This window comes from Embiotoca jacksoni, unplaced genomic scaffold (genome assembly GCF_022577435.1).
Source record: "Embiotoca jacksoni isolate LCO1_2020_lvr unplaced genomic scaffold, fEmbJac1.0.p SCAF_3, whole genome shotgun sequence".
Lineage (NCBI taxonomy): Eukaryota > Metazoa > Chordata > Actinopteri > Embiotocidae > Embiotoca > Embiotoca jacksoni.
Genome location: NW_027185381.1, coordinates 20138822 through 20158750, shown reverse-complemented (window position 1 = coordinate 20158750; position 19929 = coordinate 20138822). Strand labels below are relative to the sequence as shown.

Below are 19929 nucleotides of genomic sequence, written 5' to 3'. Positions count from 1 at the left end.
GTGTTAAGCCTGGATTCAGATCTGGTCCTTTTTGCATAGAGAGGACAGGTGGAGGACGACGGCCTCTAAGTTGACTGAGTCACTCAAATGTCTGGTCTTCCGGCTCTTCCTGGAGATGAAAGACTTTTGGCGAGGCAGATTTGGACAGCCCATTATTTACCACTCAAGAGGGAAGTGAGGAAGATATCGTGGCACAACACAGACACATGACTCATAAGGGAGCAGTCGCCACAGCTGTCTCCACACACAGAAACACATGCAGTGACAAGACTGGAAGAGGACCTAGATCTTTGTCTTGTCTCCAATCCCCATCTTCATGCCACAATAATGTGAGGTGAGGATGCAGGAGAGGAGGCCTCCTATATTTGTCCCCACTCACTGCTCCTTTACTCTGTCTGTTTAAAATGCTAAACAAGCCAAATAGGCAAAAAGGAGGCTTCAGTGTGGCTCCTCTTAGTTGCCTCTCATTACAATTGGGTAAATGATTGGCAGCTTGTGGCAGGAGATGAAAAAGATACAGCTCATCCCTCGTCCCTCAGCCATATCCATCCCCTTCATGTTACATCTCTGGCATTACAGAAAATATGTAACTGTGGGACAGATGGCAGATTATTCAAACCCTCATTACAGTAGTTGATGAAGCTGGAATCTAGATCATATGAACCTTGTCCTCCATTTTTTGCTGCTCTCTGTGTGAAATGAGTTCTTATCTCTGCCCATATAATGTTGTCTTTAATGCTGGCTCGATGTGCCTTCTTACTAATCATACTTTCTTTTCTTTCCTAAATGACTACTGGACAGAGAAAGATGACATCAGCTGGGAGAGACTATAAACGCTCTTCATAAATTCAAACGCATTTCAACTCGAACAGTACATTTTAACACAACAGCACCGTTTAACTGCAGTACCGTGTTATGATGTAACAACAATGAGCTCTAATGCCGCCTCTCCTATTTGACCTGGGGGACTAAGCAGAGTGTGATATTGTATATGCCCCGGTGTGTCTGTGCCAGGGACACCATGTCTCACTTTTCGTATCCAATAGGGATTTACAGTGTCAGTTGGTGCGATGGCTCGTCAGTGGGTGTGCCGAGCAGCCATTTGTCAGCGCCTCGCTGCCAGCAGGATCGCAGAAGGCTGCACCAGATTTTGAGAAAGCGAGACGGCCTCCTGGAGGAGAGAGGAGGAGAGGAGAGAGAGAGAGTCTGGTTTGTACTCTGGTTGATAGTGCGACCAGATGGATGAGAGAGAGGAGCTGTTGGAGAACAGTGGAGATGAAGATACGCTCACAGAGATGTGGAGGATGTGTGTGGTCTGAGGAGGAAGATATGACATATACGACACTCTTTTATTTTGACAATCAGTTGTTTTGTTACTCAGCCTCTTTCCTGCATACCTGCTATTTCCCCTGTCCTGTCTTTTCTAATTTCTGGCCTTACTCTTCATTTTTGACAGATAGCATTAATTGCTTCTCTCTGTCTGCCTCTCCTCACCTCTTAACAGCAGTCGGAGCTGTACGGGTGCTCTGTTCCTGTGAAACTGTGGTAGCTTCAAATTGGAATCACCTGGTTTTCTGCTTTATGTGATCCTATGTGTACAGTCTGCTTAGTCTTTCATGTCTTTATTGAACACACCCATTAAACATTCCCAGTGCTGGTGGAAATATGACAACACTTGAATTTAACAACTTCTTTTTCTTCTGAGTCGCTGCAAATAAGGAACATGTTAAGGAAGGTTTTTATTGGGTTTAATTAAATGCTTTTGGTCATTGTCCTGCTGCATAACTCAACCCGTACTGAGCTTCAGCTGGTAGAAACCCTCCCTTTACATGATCCTGTAAGATCACTTGATAAATGTGATGGTGGCAAGCTGTCTAAGCCCAGACCCTTTAAGTTTGTTTTTATTTTTTTTAGACAGCAGCGACTTCCTCTATAACTATTTAGTGATGTGCTCATGAGGAGAGATGTAAACCAGCTCCAGTGATTCCTTTAAGCCTTCAGCTGTTACTCAGAGTTCTTTTTTAGTCTCATTGAGCATTCTGTGTTATGCTTTTAAAGTCATCTTATCTGGTGCCCACTTAGAGAGAGTGGCAACAGCACTAAATTGTCTCCATTTACAGACAATTTGTCTAATTGTGTGGTGATGAATATCTAAACTCTCTGATTTCTTTATAACCTGTTCCAGAGTAAGTCTTTAAAGATTTATATTTTGCAGGACATGGTTTACCTTCAGATGTTTTTCATTCGTTTATTAGTAGTAGATGTAACACACACTTCTATTCTTGAATATTTGAATGATGTATTTAGCATGGATTTGATTTTTAAGATACATTTACATATACATGCAGATAATATGGAAAGTGTTCCCATACTTTTTTTTTTGAACTATATGGAACAACTGTTGGTTCAACATATGGACATGGATGAACATAAGTAAGAGGTGGATGAACTCAAGGAAGAACAAATGGATTATGACTAAATAGAGACTGACAGTAATGTACAAAAATGAATTCAGATTTAAAAAATGTTAAGTGGCACAAACTGAAGAAACTAAATGGTCAGGCAGTTTCACATCAGTGTCCACAGTGATGTCTTATACATGATGTCCTATTCATAACAATACTTTATAATATGTTGATAGGTATACGATCTATTAAGAATGTATTTATTGGGAATTTACTCTTCTTGAATGATAGTAAATATACAAATATATGTTTATATTGATAACCATGTACATTTCTAAAAATCTTTTGCAATGTGTGAACAGAGCAGATTTCCTTAATGTTGATATCTACAAATAGTTTCCAGTGTCATCATGCTGACAGTCAGCATATTGCAGGGAATCTTTCAAGGTTGCACAAGCCGTAAGAAAAGTCCAAAGAAAAAAAACCAAAGATAGAAATAAACAAATTAAAATGTAACTGTATTTTTTTAAGAATATTGTTTTTTACATTTTAAATAATTTCTGCTGCTGTTTCTGAGCTCTTCTGGAGGGACTACAGCGTCTTGGAAGTATGGGAGTGTTTAGCAATTCAAGACATGTACAAAGAGCAGTGAGTTAATATATCCACATCAGCACAAGCCTCCCCATTACAGCATGAAAATCCACTATTGAATATACGACACAGGGCTGTACTGCAGTAAAGTAGACTTTGCCTGCAGGCCTTGGCAATTAGCACCAACAAATAGCCACTTTGGACATATGACTCCTGCCTCAGCTCACTACAACTGCCGCACCCAAGCTAAGTGAAACAAGTTACCTCTGACCAAACATTCATTCAGAACAGACACAATCAGTTTGATTGACAGGTAGAGATAGTCCTGCCTTAAGTTGGCACAAGTAGAGGGAGCGCTGCTTTCTGGACCTGCCTCTGTAGACAAGAATACTGAGTGTGTTTGGTTTGGATCTCAGAACAGAGGACGATAAACAAGAGTAAAAGACGGAAAGACAACAGCAGTCACTCTGTTGCTTTAGCCAAATACTGAATGTGAATATTAGCTGACAAGCTGGAAAAAAGCTGTTGTTTGAAAAGATGGAATCTGCGACAGCATAATCCACGTCCCTGCATGATACGATGACACACACACGCAAGTATATCCAAAAACCCACATGCATGCAAAGTCACCTGTGAACGTGAAAGTGAATCTGTGAGCATCACTTTAACGTATAAAACATGGAAGGAGGAGGGAGACAAAATGAGATAGTATCTGTTGCTATCTCACTTTGTCAGCATGGTAGAGTGACAGCCTACAGCTGAGCTCAGGGAAACCAAAGACAGAGAGTTGAGAAACTGACATCATTCGGCAGCACACAAGCAGAGACGAAGGGATGGAGAGGCAGAAATAGAGAGGTCAGAAGGAAGAAGACAATATTAGGGATAGTGGGACTGAGGGCTGTGAGAGAGGGAAGACAGAAGCAACACTCAGAGAAAAAGTCAAATGAAATACAGGAACAGCATCGAGGAAAGGACTGTTTAGCAGAGTCAGGGAAGCCAAGGGTTAACAGTTGGGTGAGTTTAAGTTAGAGGGTGAAGAAAAAAACAACTTCTTCCTGCCTGACTCCATATCCAACATCCTGTTGAGGCCAGAGCAGAGACAGAGCTCTGGCATTACCACCACCCACAAAACAGAGCCAATTAAACACAAGTGCCCCCAGCAAAAAGCCCGGCCTCTCCAGGGCTACACAGGGATATGTGTGGGTGAACAATTAGAGACTTTTAAAGCTGCCCGCTTATTGCTATTTGACAAGAGGAGGGGGCAAGGCCGAAAAAGGTTTGCTTTTAAAACCCACAGGAAATCCATTAAAAGCTTTACATAAGGCATATTTACACAGGGACTAGTCCCGTCTGCTAAATCCTTCTAACATCGCCATGTCTCCCCCTCTCTGTCTCTGCCACTCCCTTTTTTTAGACATCAAGTGTTCTCGGTCATCTACCTGACTCTTTGCTTTTCTCTGATTTGATTCTGTCGACCTCACAAATCCCCGTGTCTTACCCCTTCTGTTTCAAATTTGAATGAGTCACTTTGCAAGAGAGCAGAACTAAAATGTGAACTAAAATCAGGAGCCCCACTGCTTTGGAATGACATGTTTTCGAAACAAAATATCTCATGATTAATTCATGAGCAGTAATTGCCGGGTTGCTGTCAGTGTGCAGGGCACTTTGTTGACCGCGCAGAGTCAGGAGAGAAATGAGAAGGACTACTTCGGGTCAGACCATCTGTTAGAATGCCTGTGTGATTCAGAAAGGAGCATGACACCCTCTGTCAAAGTCTCTCTCCTTTAAATGTAGACACAGATGCAGAGTTGCAGTCAGATAGGTGTTTACCCTGAAAGGCTTGCCTGTCTCACCCCGCTAATCTCTTTGATGAAAGAACAACAGGATATGTGGCTCCGTGTGTTTTGTGTCACGAGGTCACTCTCGCTCTTCTGATTGATTGATTTGACAGCTCCCACTTGTTGCCTATACAGCTGGCAACCACTCTCCACACACAGAAAAGCTACCTTCAACAAAGGAAACAGGGCCAAAGTAGTGAAGCCTGCTTTTGCTTTGATCCAAGCAGAGAACCTCACTGTGCTGTTTCGCAGTCGTTTCGTGAGAGCCAGCGTTCTGCTCAAGCTCTGTGTGATGTTCTAAATATCTGTGGCAGCATTATAGTGGCAGCCTGCTGGGGCTGCCGTCACGCATTAAAGGATGCCATATGTGTGTACAGTACGTGTCTGTACAGTTTGTTGATCATCCCGAGTATGAAAAGTTAAGACTTTGCAGGTCATTAAATCACTGAGACAAGCTACTAAGGCTTGACATTAGGTTGCACTGTACATGTGTGAGTTTGTGTGTAAATGTGTAACCATGTCTGAATGTGTATTAAGTCTTTTCAGCCTTGCTGTCTGGAGTTTATTTATTTATTTTTAATGTTGCATGTGACCTAAAACACGTTACTTCCAAACACGGGTCTTTGGAGAGTCATGTCTTCTAATATATGAGCAGACCTTGTGTGTGCGTGCGTGCGCGCCTGGGAGGAAACTACACCCCTAGGCAGTCTGGTTTCACCATCTGTCCTTGCTGTGTCCTGTGATTTCCCTGTGTAATTCAGACAAATGTCAGACTATGGGCAGAGGATAAGCTCTGACAAACTGCTCCAGACATTCTCAGTTCACACTCCCCCCTGATACTCCTGACGAGCTCTCCTGTCGCCTTCCTCTGTTATTCTGGAAAGTGAAAGGCTTCATGCTGCATTCACATGTTTTCACTAAGAATTCCTTTTTTTTTCCTGCGTGGCGTAGAGGCAACAGAAATGACATACATTCCAGTACAAATATATTTCCAATGAAACCAGTGCAAATTGAACTCTTGTAAGCAGGATGGCAGCTCCAGCAGCTGAAGTACTGAAGCATATCTCCTATTTAATAGCAAACATGATGCCGTTGTTACCGTGTGCACTAACCCGTGTCCTCTCTGTGTGTGATTGTGTGTTGGCAGTATAAGGGCCAGGCCAACCTTCATGTGTTTGAGGACTGGTGTGGCTCCTCTATAGCCCAACTCAGAAAGAACCTGCACTTCCCTCTCTACCCTCATGTGAGTATTACAGTGAGAGCAGTAAAATGCATTAAAAACTACTATGTCTGTTAGGCTCCCTGTTCTCACATGGCACATATCCAGTTTATAATGCTAACTATGGCACATTTATCACCAGCAATTTTTTAGTAAGCTTAAAAAAGCAGGCAGCAGACAGTAGGTTTTTCCTTTTTAGCCATCAAATAAATGACAACTGTCACAAGCAGATTTTTTTTATCAGATGTTGCTAGTAGATTGCTGGTAGAGGTGTTCAGTACATGTGCAAATAAATGTCTGTCAACAAAATTTCAACCCGTGAAACTGATGAATCACTGCTGTCACTGACCAGATCAGTAGCTTTTAGCAGTGTAGTCTGCTCATTGGTTACGAAATACATCTCAGCTGTGGTTTACAGTATGTTAGTTTCTAATTGAAAGAATAATAAGACTGCAAAGCCACAGGAACAATGATCTGATTACTCTGAGATAAATACTAGACTGCTGAACTATTGAACTTGTGTGCAATACTAGTATAGTTACTACTGATCTGATCCAAGGTTGGACTAAATAAGGTGATTTAAATTGGCAATGTGTTTTTTTTATTTCTACATCTAGTTAGCTAATTAAGCTAACGTTAGTGCCATAAATTGGTTGAAAATGTCATTTAATATTTCAAGCTGAGCCACACAAGAATGTCAAATATGCACTTAACTGGCTACTGTACCTGCATGAGATCATGCTTAATGACTACAATTATATGGCGGCACATTGTCTGCAAAAAGTAACTGCAATGTGTTTAAAGTATGATAAAATAAGATCTTCATCACATCTATTTCCTTTTAACATAACCAGCTTGCTCATTAGCTTTCTTTCACAAGCAAGACAGATGTTAGATTTATGCTTTATTTTATTCATTTTTTAAACATTATATTTCCCTTGGAACAAGAGTTAAAGCTTTTAGGTTGCAATAAGTGTTGTACACATGGTCACATTTTTTTCTTCCTGTTTCTCACTACAGACCCGAACCACAGTGAAGAAGCTGGCAGTGGCTCCAAAGTGGAAGAACTATGGCCTGAGGATATTTGGCTTCCTCCACCCTTACAGAGATGGTAACTACCTCATTTTATTAGTGAGTCCCTGATCTGAGAGCCTTGGAGCATGTGTCCTTTATAAGACTAGACAATTTCCCCAGCCCTCTTAATCTTAGCTCTTCAGAGCCACTAATATAGTGGATATTCACATTTTTATTAGCACCGGATACCAGAAAATCTCATAGCTAAATCGCTTTGCAGTCCCCTCATGGCCCTACCCTCAAACCCAGTTGCTATGGGAACTGAAATGCCTTAATGCCCAAGTGCCCTTATTGCAGAATATGACGATATTAATTAGCTTACTGTTCATTTAGATCTCTCGGGCAGCTTTTGCTGGCGGTATAGCTCTCCCCAGCTGATAGCTCAAAGGTCATACTATCTTCAGTGGCACAGTGAGCTTTAAAAGTGCCCTTCACCTTTATCGTTTAGATCCTGACAAAAACAAGTGTATTTAAAATATGATTCATTCCTAAATTTATCCAGGTGACATTTAGCATTTTGTTGAAAATGTATCTCTTTGGAGAAGTGCCAAATATTGTCATAGCATATCTGGTAATGTATCTGTGGTATACTGTACTCTACAACACACCCTAATTTCCTGATCCCAGTGTTTAGAAGGAGCTTATTTCATAGGCAGGTTTAACAAAATCTAAGGTAACCCTAAACTCTGTCTCCAGTAACCCCAAGATGAGAAAGAAGGCTTCATGGAGCTCAGATACCACGTTTTACCACAGCAATAGCTAAAAAAAAAAAAAAAAAGAGCAGCCTCTATTTTTATCCACTAGAAATAGAAATATTAACATGCGAGGATGCACATTTATGTTTAAGAACAAATCAGCGGCAGTAAAAAGATCCTGCAAGTGGAGAAAAGAGTTAAAAAGTTAACATTATTAACTTTTTATTCAGTGTCCTTGAGTGTTAGTGTTCCATTCATTCATTATTGACCACTGCAGACATAAAGTGATGGGATCTGGGTTTATTTATTGAGCTGTTGTTGTGTCATAGTCTGACCTGACCTGACTGATCTGACTAATCAAGATTTTAGTGATTTGCAGCTGAAAAAGGATCTAGGTGAAAAAACGAGTATACATTTTAGACATCTATTTCTAATTCTTGCGATTATTTAAGTCTTTTCAGCCGCAGTACACTCGCCCTCCCTCTGAAATATTCTCATACTCTCTAATATGGTATAATAACTCTGATAGGACGTAACGTTCCATCAGTGCAGCCAGTCACAACATGAGAAATGCTGATTTATATATCAGTGTGAATTAATACATATTTTATTTCACATACAGTTATTATAGTAATTGATGTCAAATGTTTGAGTGCAGCAAAGGGGTTGATAAGCTGATAGTTGTCTCAGTGTGCACAGAGCTACAATTTAGACAGTGACTCCACATTGTGTAATACTACAATGTGAGGACAGAGATTGCTGTCTTTATCCTATCAATGATGACTGATTGCTCATGAAATTTTTGTCTGCAAAGATAGATCTTTGATGACAAATTAATATCCAACAGTGATCTTCTTCTCTTGATGTAAACTTCTTGAAATTAATACTCCCCGATATGCGTTTTGATATCAAAATGTACAAATGAGGAAATGAAGCAGTGTGTCAGACAGCTCCTTCAGGCTGGTAGGAGGGGAAGACGCTGAGAGAAACTCAGGGTTTGAAGCAACAGCTTAAGGTGTTCAGCCTCGAAGGGGCAAACAGCCTTTTTGCAGTTTTGTCAGACAAAACTGACAACTTGTTCATAATCCTGAAGTATTTATTTTTAAACCTAAATATGACATAAATCATCTAACTCTCTTGGCTGCTTGTTTAATTTCCATGCTCTCTCTGGTTTACCTCTGTGTTCATTTCCATTCACGCAGGTGTTGCATATGGATTGGAAATTCAGTTGCAGTAACACTTTTCATGTCACTGTATCCACATGTTATCTCTCACCACCATCAGGGGTGGACTGGGCATCCAATTTTTGACGCATTCTTACACCTAAGAATCTATTTTATGAGGTCATGCCCTGTGTGATTATACTCTGATTATACTTATCTGGGAACCTACATATCTACTTCCACTAACACACACTTTGATCATGTTTTTCCGCTCCAGGTGATTTCCAGTTCTCAGTATCGTCTGATGATAACTCAGAGTTCTGGCTGAGTCCTGATGAGAGTCCTCTCAACGCCAGACTGCTGGTCTATGTAGGACAGGTAAGCACTAAGCTGTGCTGCAGTCTTGTGTAACATCTGAGCCGCAGAGAAATATATTCCACTTAAAATAAACAGGGGACCAACCTTCTTTATTGTTTATAATTCTCTGCAAACTGTCAAAAGTGCATGTTTCTAAGACTATGAATACTGTCCCTGGTTTTTAACAAGCATTGCTTAGCAACAAGCTTTTTACTGCAGGAACAATCTGAATCACCTGAGGGCTAAATAGTTTCAAACTTCTCAGTGTCATGACATAAATGGCAAAAGCACTGTGTAATATATACCTCTGGGAAAGCTCTTTTACAGTACAATACATGCAGAAAATCCAAACCCATCATTAGACTACACAGTGACTTTATTATCTGATGTGGTATTCAGGCGGACAGTGACTCATAGCTCTAAATGGCATCTAATGGATTTCCTTTTTCTAACAGACAGTTATGCAGCAAGACAGACAGGTCAGACATGGGGACGTATTCTTCTCGAAGTGTAGTTATTAATGGAATTTCAATGGGTCAAAAGGTCTTAGACTAATATTGCTGTGATCTGACATCAGTGCTGAGACAGTTGCTGTTAGTAAAAGCATCGGGTCCTGATCAGTCGGCAGGATAAGCCTTTCATTGTGCCAGACCTTTGCCATGCAGGAACAGAAGGGACAATGAGCAGTTTGACCTTGTTCGTCTTTAGCAATCACCCGCTCACCTCATGTCGCCATCCTAACACTCAGGCTATCACTCACCTCCAACACAGCTCAGAAAATAGGGAACTTAAATCCTCTTGTAGGACATCCTGTGAAAAATCGTTTTCCTTTTCCATCTATCCTTGAAGTACCCTTTACCTGGAATTGAATGAAAGTCAAGCTGCATTCACTAATAAAGCTTTCTCGATGAACCCCTCTGAAAGATTCAAGACGGGACAGATGCATGAGGTTGCACAATGTTTGAACTTCAACATATGAGCGCTCTAAGCAAATATGTGTTAAGAGCAAAGGTCCAGCCATGGTGCCATCTGTATTCCAACAGGATTTGAGATGTCACCAGGTTCCATGGGAGCTGAGATTAATTAGCTGGCTGCGAATATTGATGTGACATTTAGCAGTGGAGAAATATCATCGAGGTAATGGCAGAGGAGCAGTGCTGTGGCTAGGGATCATTCATTCTGCCACCGACTGACAGACAGGCCTCGCTGCCTTCCCCGTCGTCAGAAACACATTGTGTCTTACAAATAGGAAATCAAATCTCAATTCTTTTCCTCACTATGCGACCCATCTCTCTGTATGAGTTTATTGTTTATTAAAAACAATTTTCCCAAAGAGGACTTCAAATATTGACATTTTTGCACAACTTGTATAAATTCTTGTTTCATACACGGTATATACTCGTGTCCTTAAGCAGGTAAGGCAGGGCTTTACTAATCCGAAAAGCAGGTTTACATCCACCCCTACTGTTAAATACCATTAGCGCTTAAGAGGTCTAAACTTTATTTCATGCTGTTCAAATTCTCCTAATAACTCAAAGCTGTTCATAAAAATGGGATAAATGGATGTCATTTATCTGCTTTTTGTATTAGCAGATGAGATATCTAAAAATAAGGCTGACACATTATACTACAGATGTCTATCTGTGGAGTCTTATAGAACATATTTACTGTGGTCTCTGTACAAAAGAGAAAAGTAAAGGCTTTTTGGGTCTCTTGTTTTAGGTGACAGCCTTTGTAAACTTGTTTCAAAATACTCACCAATGATAAATACCTGCAATGACAAACAACAGCATGAATGCAGCATGGACTAGAAAGTGAGAGGATCACCTCTGTGTGTTGTTGTTAAAGGGTAGAGCTTCCAAACTAGAGACTCAAATGAAAATGGGAAGATATCTTGAAATATTTCAAAAGGTGATTGCACACAATTAATAGCATAATATTATGCTTGGCAAATGTGATAAGTGGTTGTAATTCCTGATCTGTTCATGACCTGACTCACATAGTGTTGTCAGGGATTGTTACTTCATGTCAGTTGTCACAACGTTGTCATCCTTGATAGCGAGCTGGCTATAAATGGAATGTGCTGCCATGAGACATTTAACTGTGATAGGACAAAAAGTAGGGAGCTGAAGCATTTCTGTGGCGTTTCCATGGAGACCCCTGTCAGCATTTTGTGGTTTGCTTTCGAACGATGTACCAAATGTGGCCGATATCTCCGAGCAGGATACCTTAATGAAATGATGACGTTATCAGGGGAGGGGCATTTCTCTCTCACTCACTTGGGTATGCAAAGAAAAGTTCTGGTGTAATCCTGGTTTTCATTCAGGTCTGTTCTAACACACACAGATGCACACTTCTGACACAGAAAGGAAAAAATTACTTTGAGTTGATCGTCGTTCTTCTTTTCAGTCCCTTACATGCACCAGCTCGCTCTGGTCAGTTTAGGGTTGGGGGTAGTGTATGTTCCTGCTGGGACATTATCTGTGCGCATGTGAATGAATTTAATATGAGTGGGGATCATCCATTGTCCCGCCTTGGCATTAATCATATTTCGTCCCCACAGCTAATCTGTAATGAGATTTTCCCTCAATCAGAATGTCCAGACAGCTCCCGCAGAGCTTCCCACAGAACCAGACCGGGGCTCGTCTGATATTAAAAAAGAGAATATGAGTAGCAGAAAGTACGTGTGTGTGAGTTCATTCACTGCTGTTGTACATTTCTGCTCGTATAGACACATGCTGGAAGTGATGTATGTCAACTGTGATACCTATTCTATCTGGTTCAATACGAAGACACAAAAAAGACAAAGACACACGGGAAACTGGGTCAGGGAGGTACGATCAATATGGCAGACTCGACAGCGACGGTAGCTGCTCTGACAGACGAGACCTTGTCACTGTGTTTGTAACAGAGACTGTTTCTCAACTTAGTTTAACTCTAATAACTATGACACTGAACTGTGTACAGCAGTTGATAAGGAGAGGATCGACCATATTGTGGGTTTTCCTTAATATGTGTAGAGTATGTACAAAATACTCACTTTCTCGTATTGATTTGAAGGATGGATCAAAGAGGTCGGCTCCTTTCACAGAAGGAACGGTCAGGTGTCGATATTAAAATGAATGATAGTCAAAATCTATTTAGCTGCTTCAGTTTTGAAATCCTGGATCATCCATGGCATTGCCATGGCTTACTGGGACACTTATAGAACAAAGCCATCTTTAATGTTGTTAGTAACACCTGTGTTTTTCCTGCTACAATAAATCAAAATGTCTGCTCTAAAAACGGCTTATTCTGCTGCTTTTCAAACACTTTTTTACCAGGTAGCAACTCCTGTCCAAAAATAATAAATAGCATTTTGGATTGAAAACCACAACAAGCGTGTAATGAATTTCATTCTATATACAATTTGAAATTCCATGTTTTAAATGACATCAACAGGGACGAAAATGGATGCGCCCGGGATTAAAATTTCAAACGTGCTTGAGATGGGTAATCCATCACAGTGAGCAGCATGTCTATGTCTGCTTTTATTCCTGTTGTAGTTACATTGGTGTGCGGAGGACGTTCCATTCACAATACTCACTAACACGACCATAACCACCCATTGATAATATAACTTTGACAGCAATAAAAACAGACATGAAGATAATTGTGATGGATTACCAGACTCCAGCCCGTTTGAAGTATCTGCAGGTTCATACTAGGCCAAAATGAAATGAATGAAGATCAGTGACTGACTTGAAGGATGGAAAACCACCCCGTTCAAACCCCACGATTCATTCAGATCGACTGGTCTCATAAACACCGTAAACATCCTACATGAAGCACCAAGTATTCCTGCTTAATGAGGTCACAGTCAAAACAAAGACTGTTGTTGGCTCTCAGTGCATATTATTGTTTTCATTCCCTGGCCTAAAAAACACTGTCTAATTCAAAGAGACAAAAACAGCCATCTTGATTTTTTTTTTTTTTCTTTCTTTTTGGTACACTCCTCGTGCCCCCTTACTGACTCAGTACTGGAACAGTTATCGTTTTAACATTTTACTTTTCTAACTCTTCTCTCGTTCCTTATTTAGTCAGCGCCTTCTTAAAAATGCTGGGGTATGAACTTATGCCTGGGTTGCCGTCAGTGCAGTTCAAAGATGATGTATCAACATTCCTCTAACTCAGGGTGAAAAGACCTTTTAACAGCACATGTTGGTTTCACAGCAGGAAAAGCTCTATAACTAATGACATTAGTTTTAGCTACAGGCTAGACCAGGAACTAATTACATTAATCATAACTCTGTTCCATTCAAGAGCAACAGTAAACAATAAAGGCCCTAAACCTGAAACACCTAAATGGAATGTGGCCATAATTAATGTTATTAGTTACAACTGTGCTTTTCCTCCCACGACATTTCTTAACATGTGTGTTCAAACAGTTGTTACTGATAAGCAGGCAATTTCTTGAGCTGAAAGAGGAGGAGTGACGCATGAGCAGGCATGCTATATTACATGTATAGTTTCATTTTTCTTAGTCTTTTACAATACATTTTAAACATAATCTCTGATATTATAACTATGTTATAGCACACAGACTTCAGCCCTGTCATTTCATTGTTAATGTTTGTTACAGACTTCCCAGGTTACAATTGCCCTTTCTCACTGAGGATATTTTTGCATGCGAGAAAAATATAGTTCTACTCTGAATTTTTCTATTCAATTCAATTTTATTTATACAGCACCAAATCACAACATAAGTTATTTCAGAGCACTTAACATAGTAAAGTCCTCACAACAAGATTATTGAAAGCAACCCAACAATTCAACAATTCCCACGAGTGACAGCTGGCAGGAAAAACTCTCTCTTAGCAGGAAGAATCCTTCAACAGAACCAGACAAACATGCAGTAAATAATGGGTCTGTTAAATCCAGAAGAAGAGCAGTCATTGTATGTGATAGTATGTTGTGTACATATATTTTACACATCGAACTTTGACTTCTGCATTTAATCTATGTGTGAGCAGAGAACACACATCAGAAGCAGTTGCGGGTTACGTATCTTGATCAATGCCACTTCAGCCAGGAATGTTTTTTCTTGCCTATCCCAGGAATCAAGCCAGTGAACCTTTGGTCCCAAACCCTGCTTCTCAACCTGAATCTTAATGGCCTGCCACAATGTAAAGATCAATGCTCCGGCACTGCTAAACAGAACATGGCCTTTATTCCAATGAGCAGAATGCTTCATTTTTTTTTTTTCTCAATATTTCAGGCTTAATCTTTTTCGGTTTTCTATTAACATACTTTAGTTTAATGAATACAACTACAAACAGTAGGCAGACCCAACAAATCCCACTTCATACTTCTCTCCTCATGGTATGCCTGTACTGTATGTCCCAGATAACCACATGAACAGTCGAAGTAAAAGTAACATTGCGTTCAGTATTTTTAGTGGTTAAAACTTTGTAGTTCACAACCGCTTGAAAAAACAAACAAACAGTGAAGGCGAGAAAGAAAACCACTCTGAAGTTAAATCACAGGTCAGGTGTTTCTTTATTACTTCTCTCTTATATGGTGAGAGAAAAAAAAAATCACATGGAGGAGAAAGCTGAGAGATAGAGGAGTAATATCTCAATAGCTCCACTGCACACTCATATTTCTTTTATCTCTTCACCCTGTTTTGTGTTTCACTTTTCAGTGTTTCAGGGCCAGTGGTCATCTGAAATTAGTTTTTCACGAGGTACCTACATATGTGGGTGAGGTTCACACATAGTGTGTGCTTGTGTCTCTGTGACAGAGGATAAAAGAGACAGTTTATATTAGACCTGGTATATGTCTGGGTTCTTTAACTGCTTTAAGTTTAAGATATTGGATTGCCAAGTTCCCTGGCTCACTTTTCAGAGGGGACTTCTGAAGTAGAAGCAAAGAATGACACTATATCAGTGAGGGGGTGTGATTTAAAGATGTAATATGAGGAGTATGTGCTTGTGTGTGAGATGCCCCTCCTGACTCTCTGGCAGCTTGCCTTTTGATTTACCTCCTGCCTACTCTGGTGAGGAGATGCTGCCCTCAATAAGCAGTGACTCATTCTCCAGTGTGAAAACATCTCTGTGTGCATGTGTGTTTCTGTTTATGTCTGTGTGTGGGTGTGTTGTTCATGTCCATGTGTGCACCTTGGAGAACATCTGCCATTTTCATCCGAGAGCAGAGTTTTGCACGTGTTTTGTCCTTGTAACAATGTCTTTGATCAGTGCTTTTGTTCACATACAACTGATCTGACAAGGAAAAAGATAAAACAACAACCTTTTATTTTGGAAGATTTGCTCTGTGACACTGATGCTCCTTTGTGTGAACTACATATCTATGAAAGTCTGAATTTACATTCGCTGTTAACAAATAGATTGATAATTAAAAGCTTTGTGGAGTTGGAGATTGGCTTATTTGATATTCAACTGAAGAAATTTACATAGTAAATAGAAATAGAAATACAAGTATTTACTTAAATCAAAATATTGCATAAAGCACAACATTAGGAAGTCAAGGTTTGCAGGTGAAATGTCTAATGATAATCTTTATTTATTTATATTACCAAGATACAACCTATAAATTGAATATTTATGTACATCTAAATTTTACTGCTCTAAAAAAACCCATCTATATTAAATATAATAGATCATATTTACATTTAGGTTAATGTTCTCACTATTTATTTTTGCCTCCATTATAGTCTCATTTCTCTTAGAAATGTATATTTACTTTTGAATTAAATGCAACTATCATGTTTTCTTTCTATAGACAGATTTTATTTGTACATTTATTTCTGTATTCACATTTTTCACATCAAATTTTGGTATCTTTAGAGTCCGCACAAGATAGCCTGACTTGCTGAGGTAAATATGTTTTATGGTGCTGCCTCTGCTTTGCTGTTGCTTTCTATTTTATGTGGTCAACAACTCTTTCAGGACTGAACCTCAAAGAAGGGAGAGTATAAACATTTGAGTACAGTATACCTACAGACATTTTCAACTGTATTACTTTTTAACTTTCCTTTTTATGCTGAGTGCCAAGGCACCAGCATTTTGTTCCAATGCTATCCTTTGCTTTGAAAGATTTTAAAGTTTGCTGAGGTGCGTACTCCTTTTAGCTATGTCAGCTATTTGTCAAACTTATTTAACTCTCTCTGAAGGTTAGTTATTCTGTGAAGAAATCCGTGGAAGCATTTGTGGCAGTGATGTTACTGATGCAGATAATTGATAAGCGCAGCATTAACAGGTCGCAGTGTCGGTCTATTAATAAGCAGATAAAAATATTTTTTCTTCTCCGCTGGAGGAAGAATATGTGAGGATACTGTTGGTGTGGAAATATACTACAGCAACAGCATGCCGTGGACTTCAGAGTAAAAGCACAGTGGCACACATTGTGCCCTCGTCGTCTGCAGCCAACTGCCTCACAGAGACTCTCAGAGGCTTTAGCACTGCCAGGGGCCTGGTTAGTTTTGGACAGACATTACTGCCTCGTTTTGAGGTTTTCCTCCCATAGTAGCTTTCTTCTCACGCCAGCAAACATATTCAGATGTGCCATTTTATAATTGCCTTTTCGTATGTGTATATTTGTATATGTATATGTGTAAGTGTGCGTGTGTGTGCGTGCGTGTGTGTGTATGTATGTTTGTTGTAGGTGTGCCTCGCTGTGTGTGCCTCTCTCTGTGAATGCATCGTGGTACCCAGGGTGAGGCTCAGCAGCTATTTACAAGCTGAAAGGCTCTTGTGATCTGTCACCGCCACAATGTTTTCTGACCAGTCTCAAATCCAGAAGTGTGGCCAGCACAAACAATTAAAGGCATGCCCACTGTGATCTTCGCTGCATTCTTTCATTATGGATCAGCAGCAGCAGGGGCCCTAATTAGTTGTGTTGGCTTGCTGAGGAAATGAATGGGCACTGATTCGACCAGAGGGCTCAAACAGGAGCCCCAGGGGTTCAGATGAGCTGGCTTCTTAGAGTCGGTATTGGCAGGGAATCCGTCTTTCTCATTTTCTGTCTGTTTATAGTCATTAGTTCTCATCTGTTTCCTCACTTTGCCCATCAGAACTTGCCTCCTGATTGACTCTCCCTGTTGGTCTGGGGCATATTATTTTGTTTTCCCAATGACTCTTCATTAACATTGCTATCATAACATGAAGACGATGAGGATCTTGCAGCGTCCTTTTGACTCGAACAATCCTTTTTCTGAATTAGAAATGATCTACATCTGCTACCTGGGACTATGATCCTGGTCTTTTACTTCCTAAATAACCACTGTCATTGTTTCATAATCATAAATATGGTGTTGATTTATAAGAATAATTTTCAAACTGTGCATCATGCTGTTCTTATGTTCTGCTCTCCAACTTTAACACTCCCTTCTCTTCCTTTCACACTAACCTGTGTCTTCTGTCTTGTGTGTTGCAGCTGGGTACAGAGTGGACCGCTCCAGGCGAGTTCAGCAAGTTCAGGTCCCAGTCCTCCAAGTCTGTGCAGTAAGTACCTGGGACAACCACACACACACACACACACACACACACACACACACACACACACACACACACACACACACACACACACACACACACATCTTACAGGCACATTTATTTCACTCTCACGCCAGCACAAAGACCAAAAGAGGGCACAAAATGCAGACCTCCACTGGAGCATCTCCTAGGACAGGTCTTGTGCCTCTTTCTGTTAAAGTGTCTCTCTGCCTGTTAAGTAGCACTCTGCAACAATCACGTGCTGTGTCCATTCATGTCAGCCTCCATCCTCTTTTGTACCAATACGGTGAAGTCAATTGCTTCAGAAGGCTTTTACTGCTCACAAACACGGGGAAATTGATGCCTCAAGTGTTCACTGGACACTGGAAAGCCACCCCTTTGTGTGTATAACTATGTATGCATTTCAGTACTATGTGTATGAATTAACACACAGTATAGAGAGTGCTCTCATCAGGTGTCTGAGTGTGGAGAAAAATAACAGTTGAGAGGACTCACTCTCTAAATCCTAGATCCAACACATCTTTCTCCCTAATTGCTGAGCGCTGAGCTGCATCCAGTTTGCATCTAAAGTCATTGTTAAGTTGATATGATTATGCAAGAGGAGAGATTCTAAAAACGGTGCTCCTATTCCTTTGGGCTCCCACATTTGCCTGACTGAATGAAGCACAAGCTGTAAAATGCAGCATTAAATTATTCACACACACACATATACACACATCTAATGGTGTTTATACAGAAAGTTTAGAGCATGTTAGCCCTTCTAAATGGTACAGATTCAGTGATGAACAATAATGTAATTTCATATCAGCATGATACAGTTGTGTTAAAAGTTGATAAATGATAAAAAATAATGTGAGGTCAGATTGACAAGAAAAAAAGAAAGAACAAGTGGGACCAGAGTAATAGCACAACTATTTAGTGTTATCTGTGCATATGTTATAACAATCTAGATGTTGGACCAAATGTTCCAACACCTGAAGTACCATAGAAATAGTGATGATAAGTAATTTTATTTGTAACTTTATTTTTACAGAACTTTTCTTAACAAAGTGCTTTACAAAAAGGAGCTAAAACAAGGCAATATGGATATAATAAGATGAGAAGAGAATAAGGCCAGTGGACATGAGCAGAGGGAAAGTAATTTAATATAATGACAAATAGTAATAATACAATAAGAAGTATCCAATAAAATTACTGAGACAATAAACATAATTCAATAAAATAAAAAAAATTAAAAAGACAATTAAAAAAAAGAAGAAATTTCTATATAAAATAAAGAAAAATGGTGTATTTAAGACAGGTCAGAAATTTCCAAAAGCTTTCACAAAGAGAAGCTATAACAATCTAGAGACCTGGTGTGTCTGAACTCAGTAGGCAGGAGAGTTTGGGCTCTGATCAGTCTTAGTAAATAACGACCTGGGAGCAACCAGCAGGTCTACAGCCACAAATCTTTACAATTGAGAGGGCACATGATAAGGCACTCTAGTTTAATTGTTAATGAATCAGCTTGCACCAACGGCTCGAGTAAAAGTGTGGGCCAGCTGTTTAAATGGACTTCTTTGGCAGTGAGTGTGGATGTTCGGTTAGCACTCTGATTACCAAGGATCAGCAGATTATCAAGTCTGGGTGGCACTAATGTAAATTCAGTCATGATTGTGACAATTTTCTAATGTATGTCATTTTTTACGAATACATAACGTTTTAAACTAAAATAAACCTGATAAGATACTCCTGAACACAACTCTAGATTATGACGCAAAATACAAACGCATCTATCAAACTAACTATCAAACAATAGATATGCAGTCAGTTATAAGATCTAATCTCAGAGGTTAGAAAAGTATTTTGAATCAAGTACTGCAAGCGATATCATGTGCTGTGAAAGTCAGGCAATCAGACCTTCATGCATGTTGTTATGTTTTGTCAGTGTGGCGCTGCCTGGTGTCATGCAACAAAGAGCACAAGTCCAAACCATGAAAACCAAATGAGATGGAACACATTCTGCAAGCATACTTCACATTCTTCTCTGCTTTGATTACCGTATTAATTTTACATTGCTGTTTATTCAGTCACA

The 19929-nt window shown here is 39.9% G+C and overlaps 1 protein-coding gene across 1 annotated transcript in view; it reads left to right on the top strand.

Moving 5' to 3' along the window:
• The window catches only part of b4galnt4a (beta-1,4-N-acetyl-galactosaminyl transferase 4a), a 126452-nt gene that overhangs the window by 72139 nt on the left and 34384 nt on the right, over positions 1–19929 (top strand). Inside the window, exons 4-7 of the mRNA XM_069162195.1 lie at positions 5982–6077; positions 7074–7164; positions 9263–9363; positions 17776–17843. Coding sequence (XP_069018296.1) covers positions 5982–6077; positions 7074–7164; positions 9263–9363; positions 17776–17843 — 356 coding nt within the window. The remainder of the gene's footprint in view (positions 1–5981; positions 6078–7073; positions 7165–9262; positions 9364–17775; positions 17844–19929) is intronic.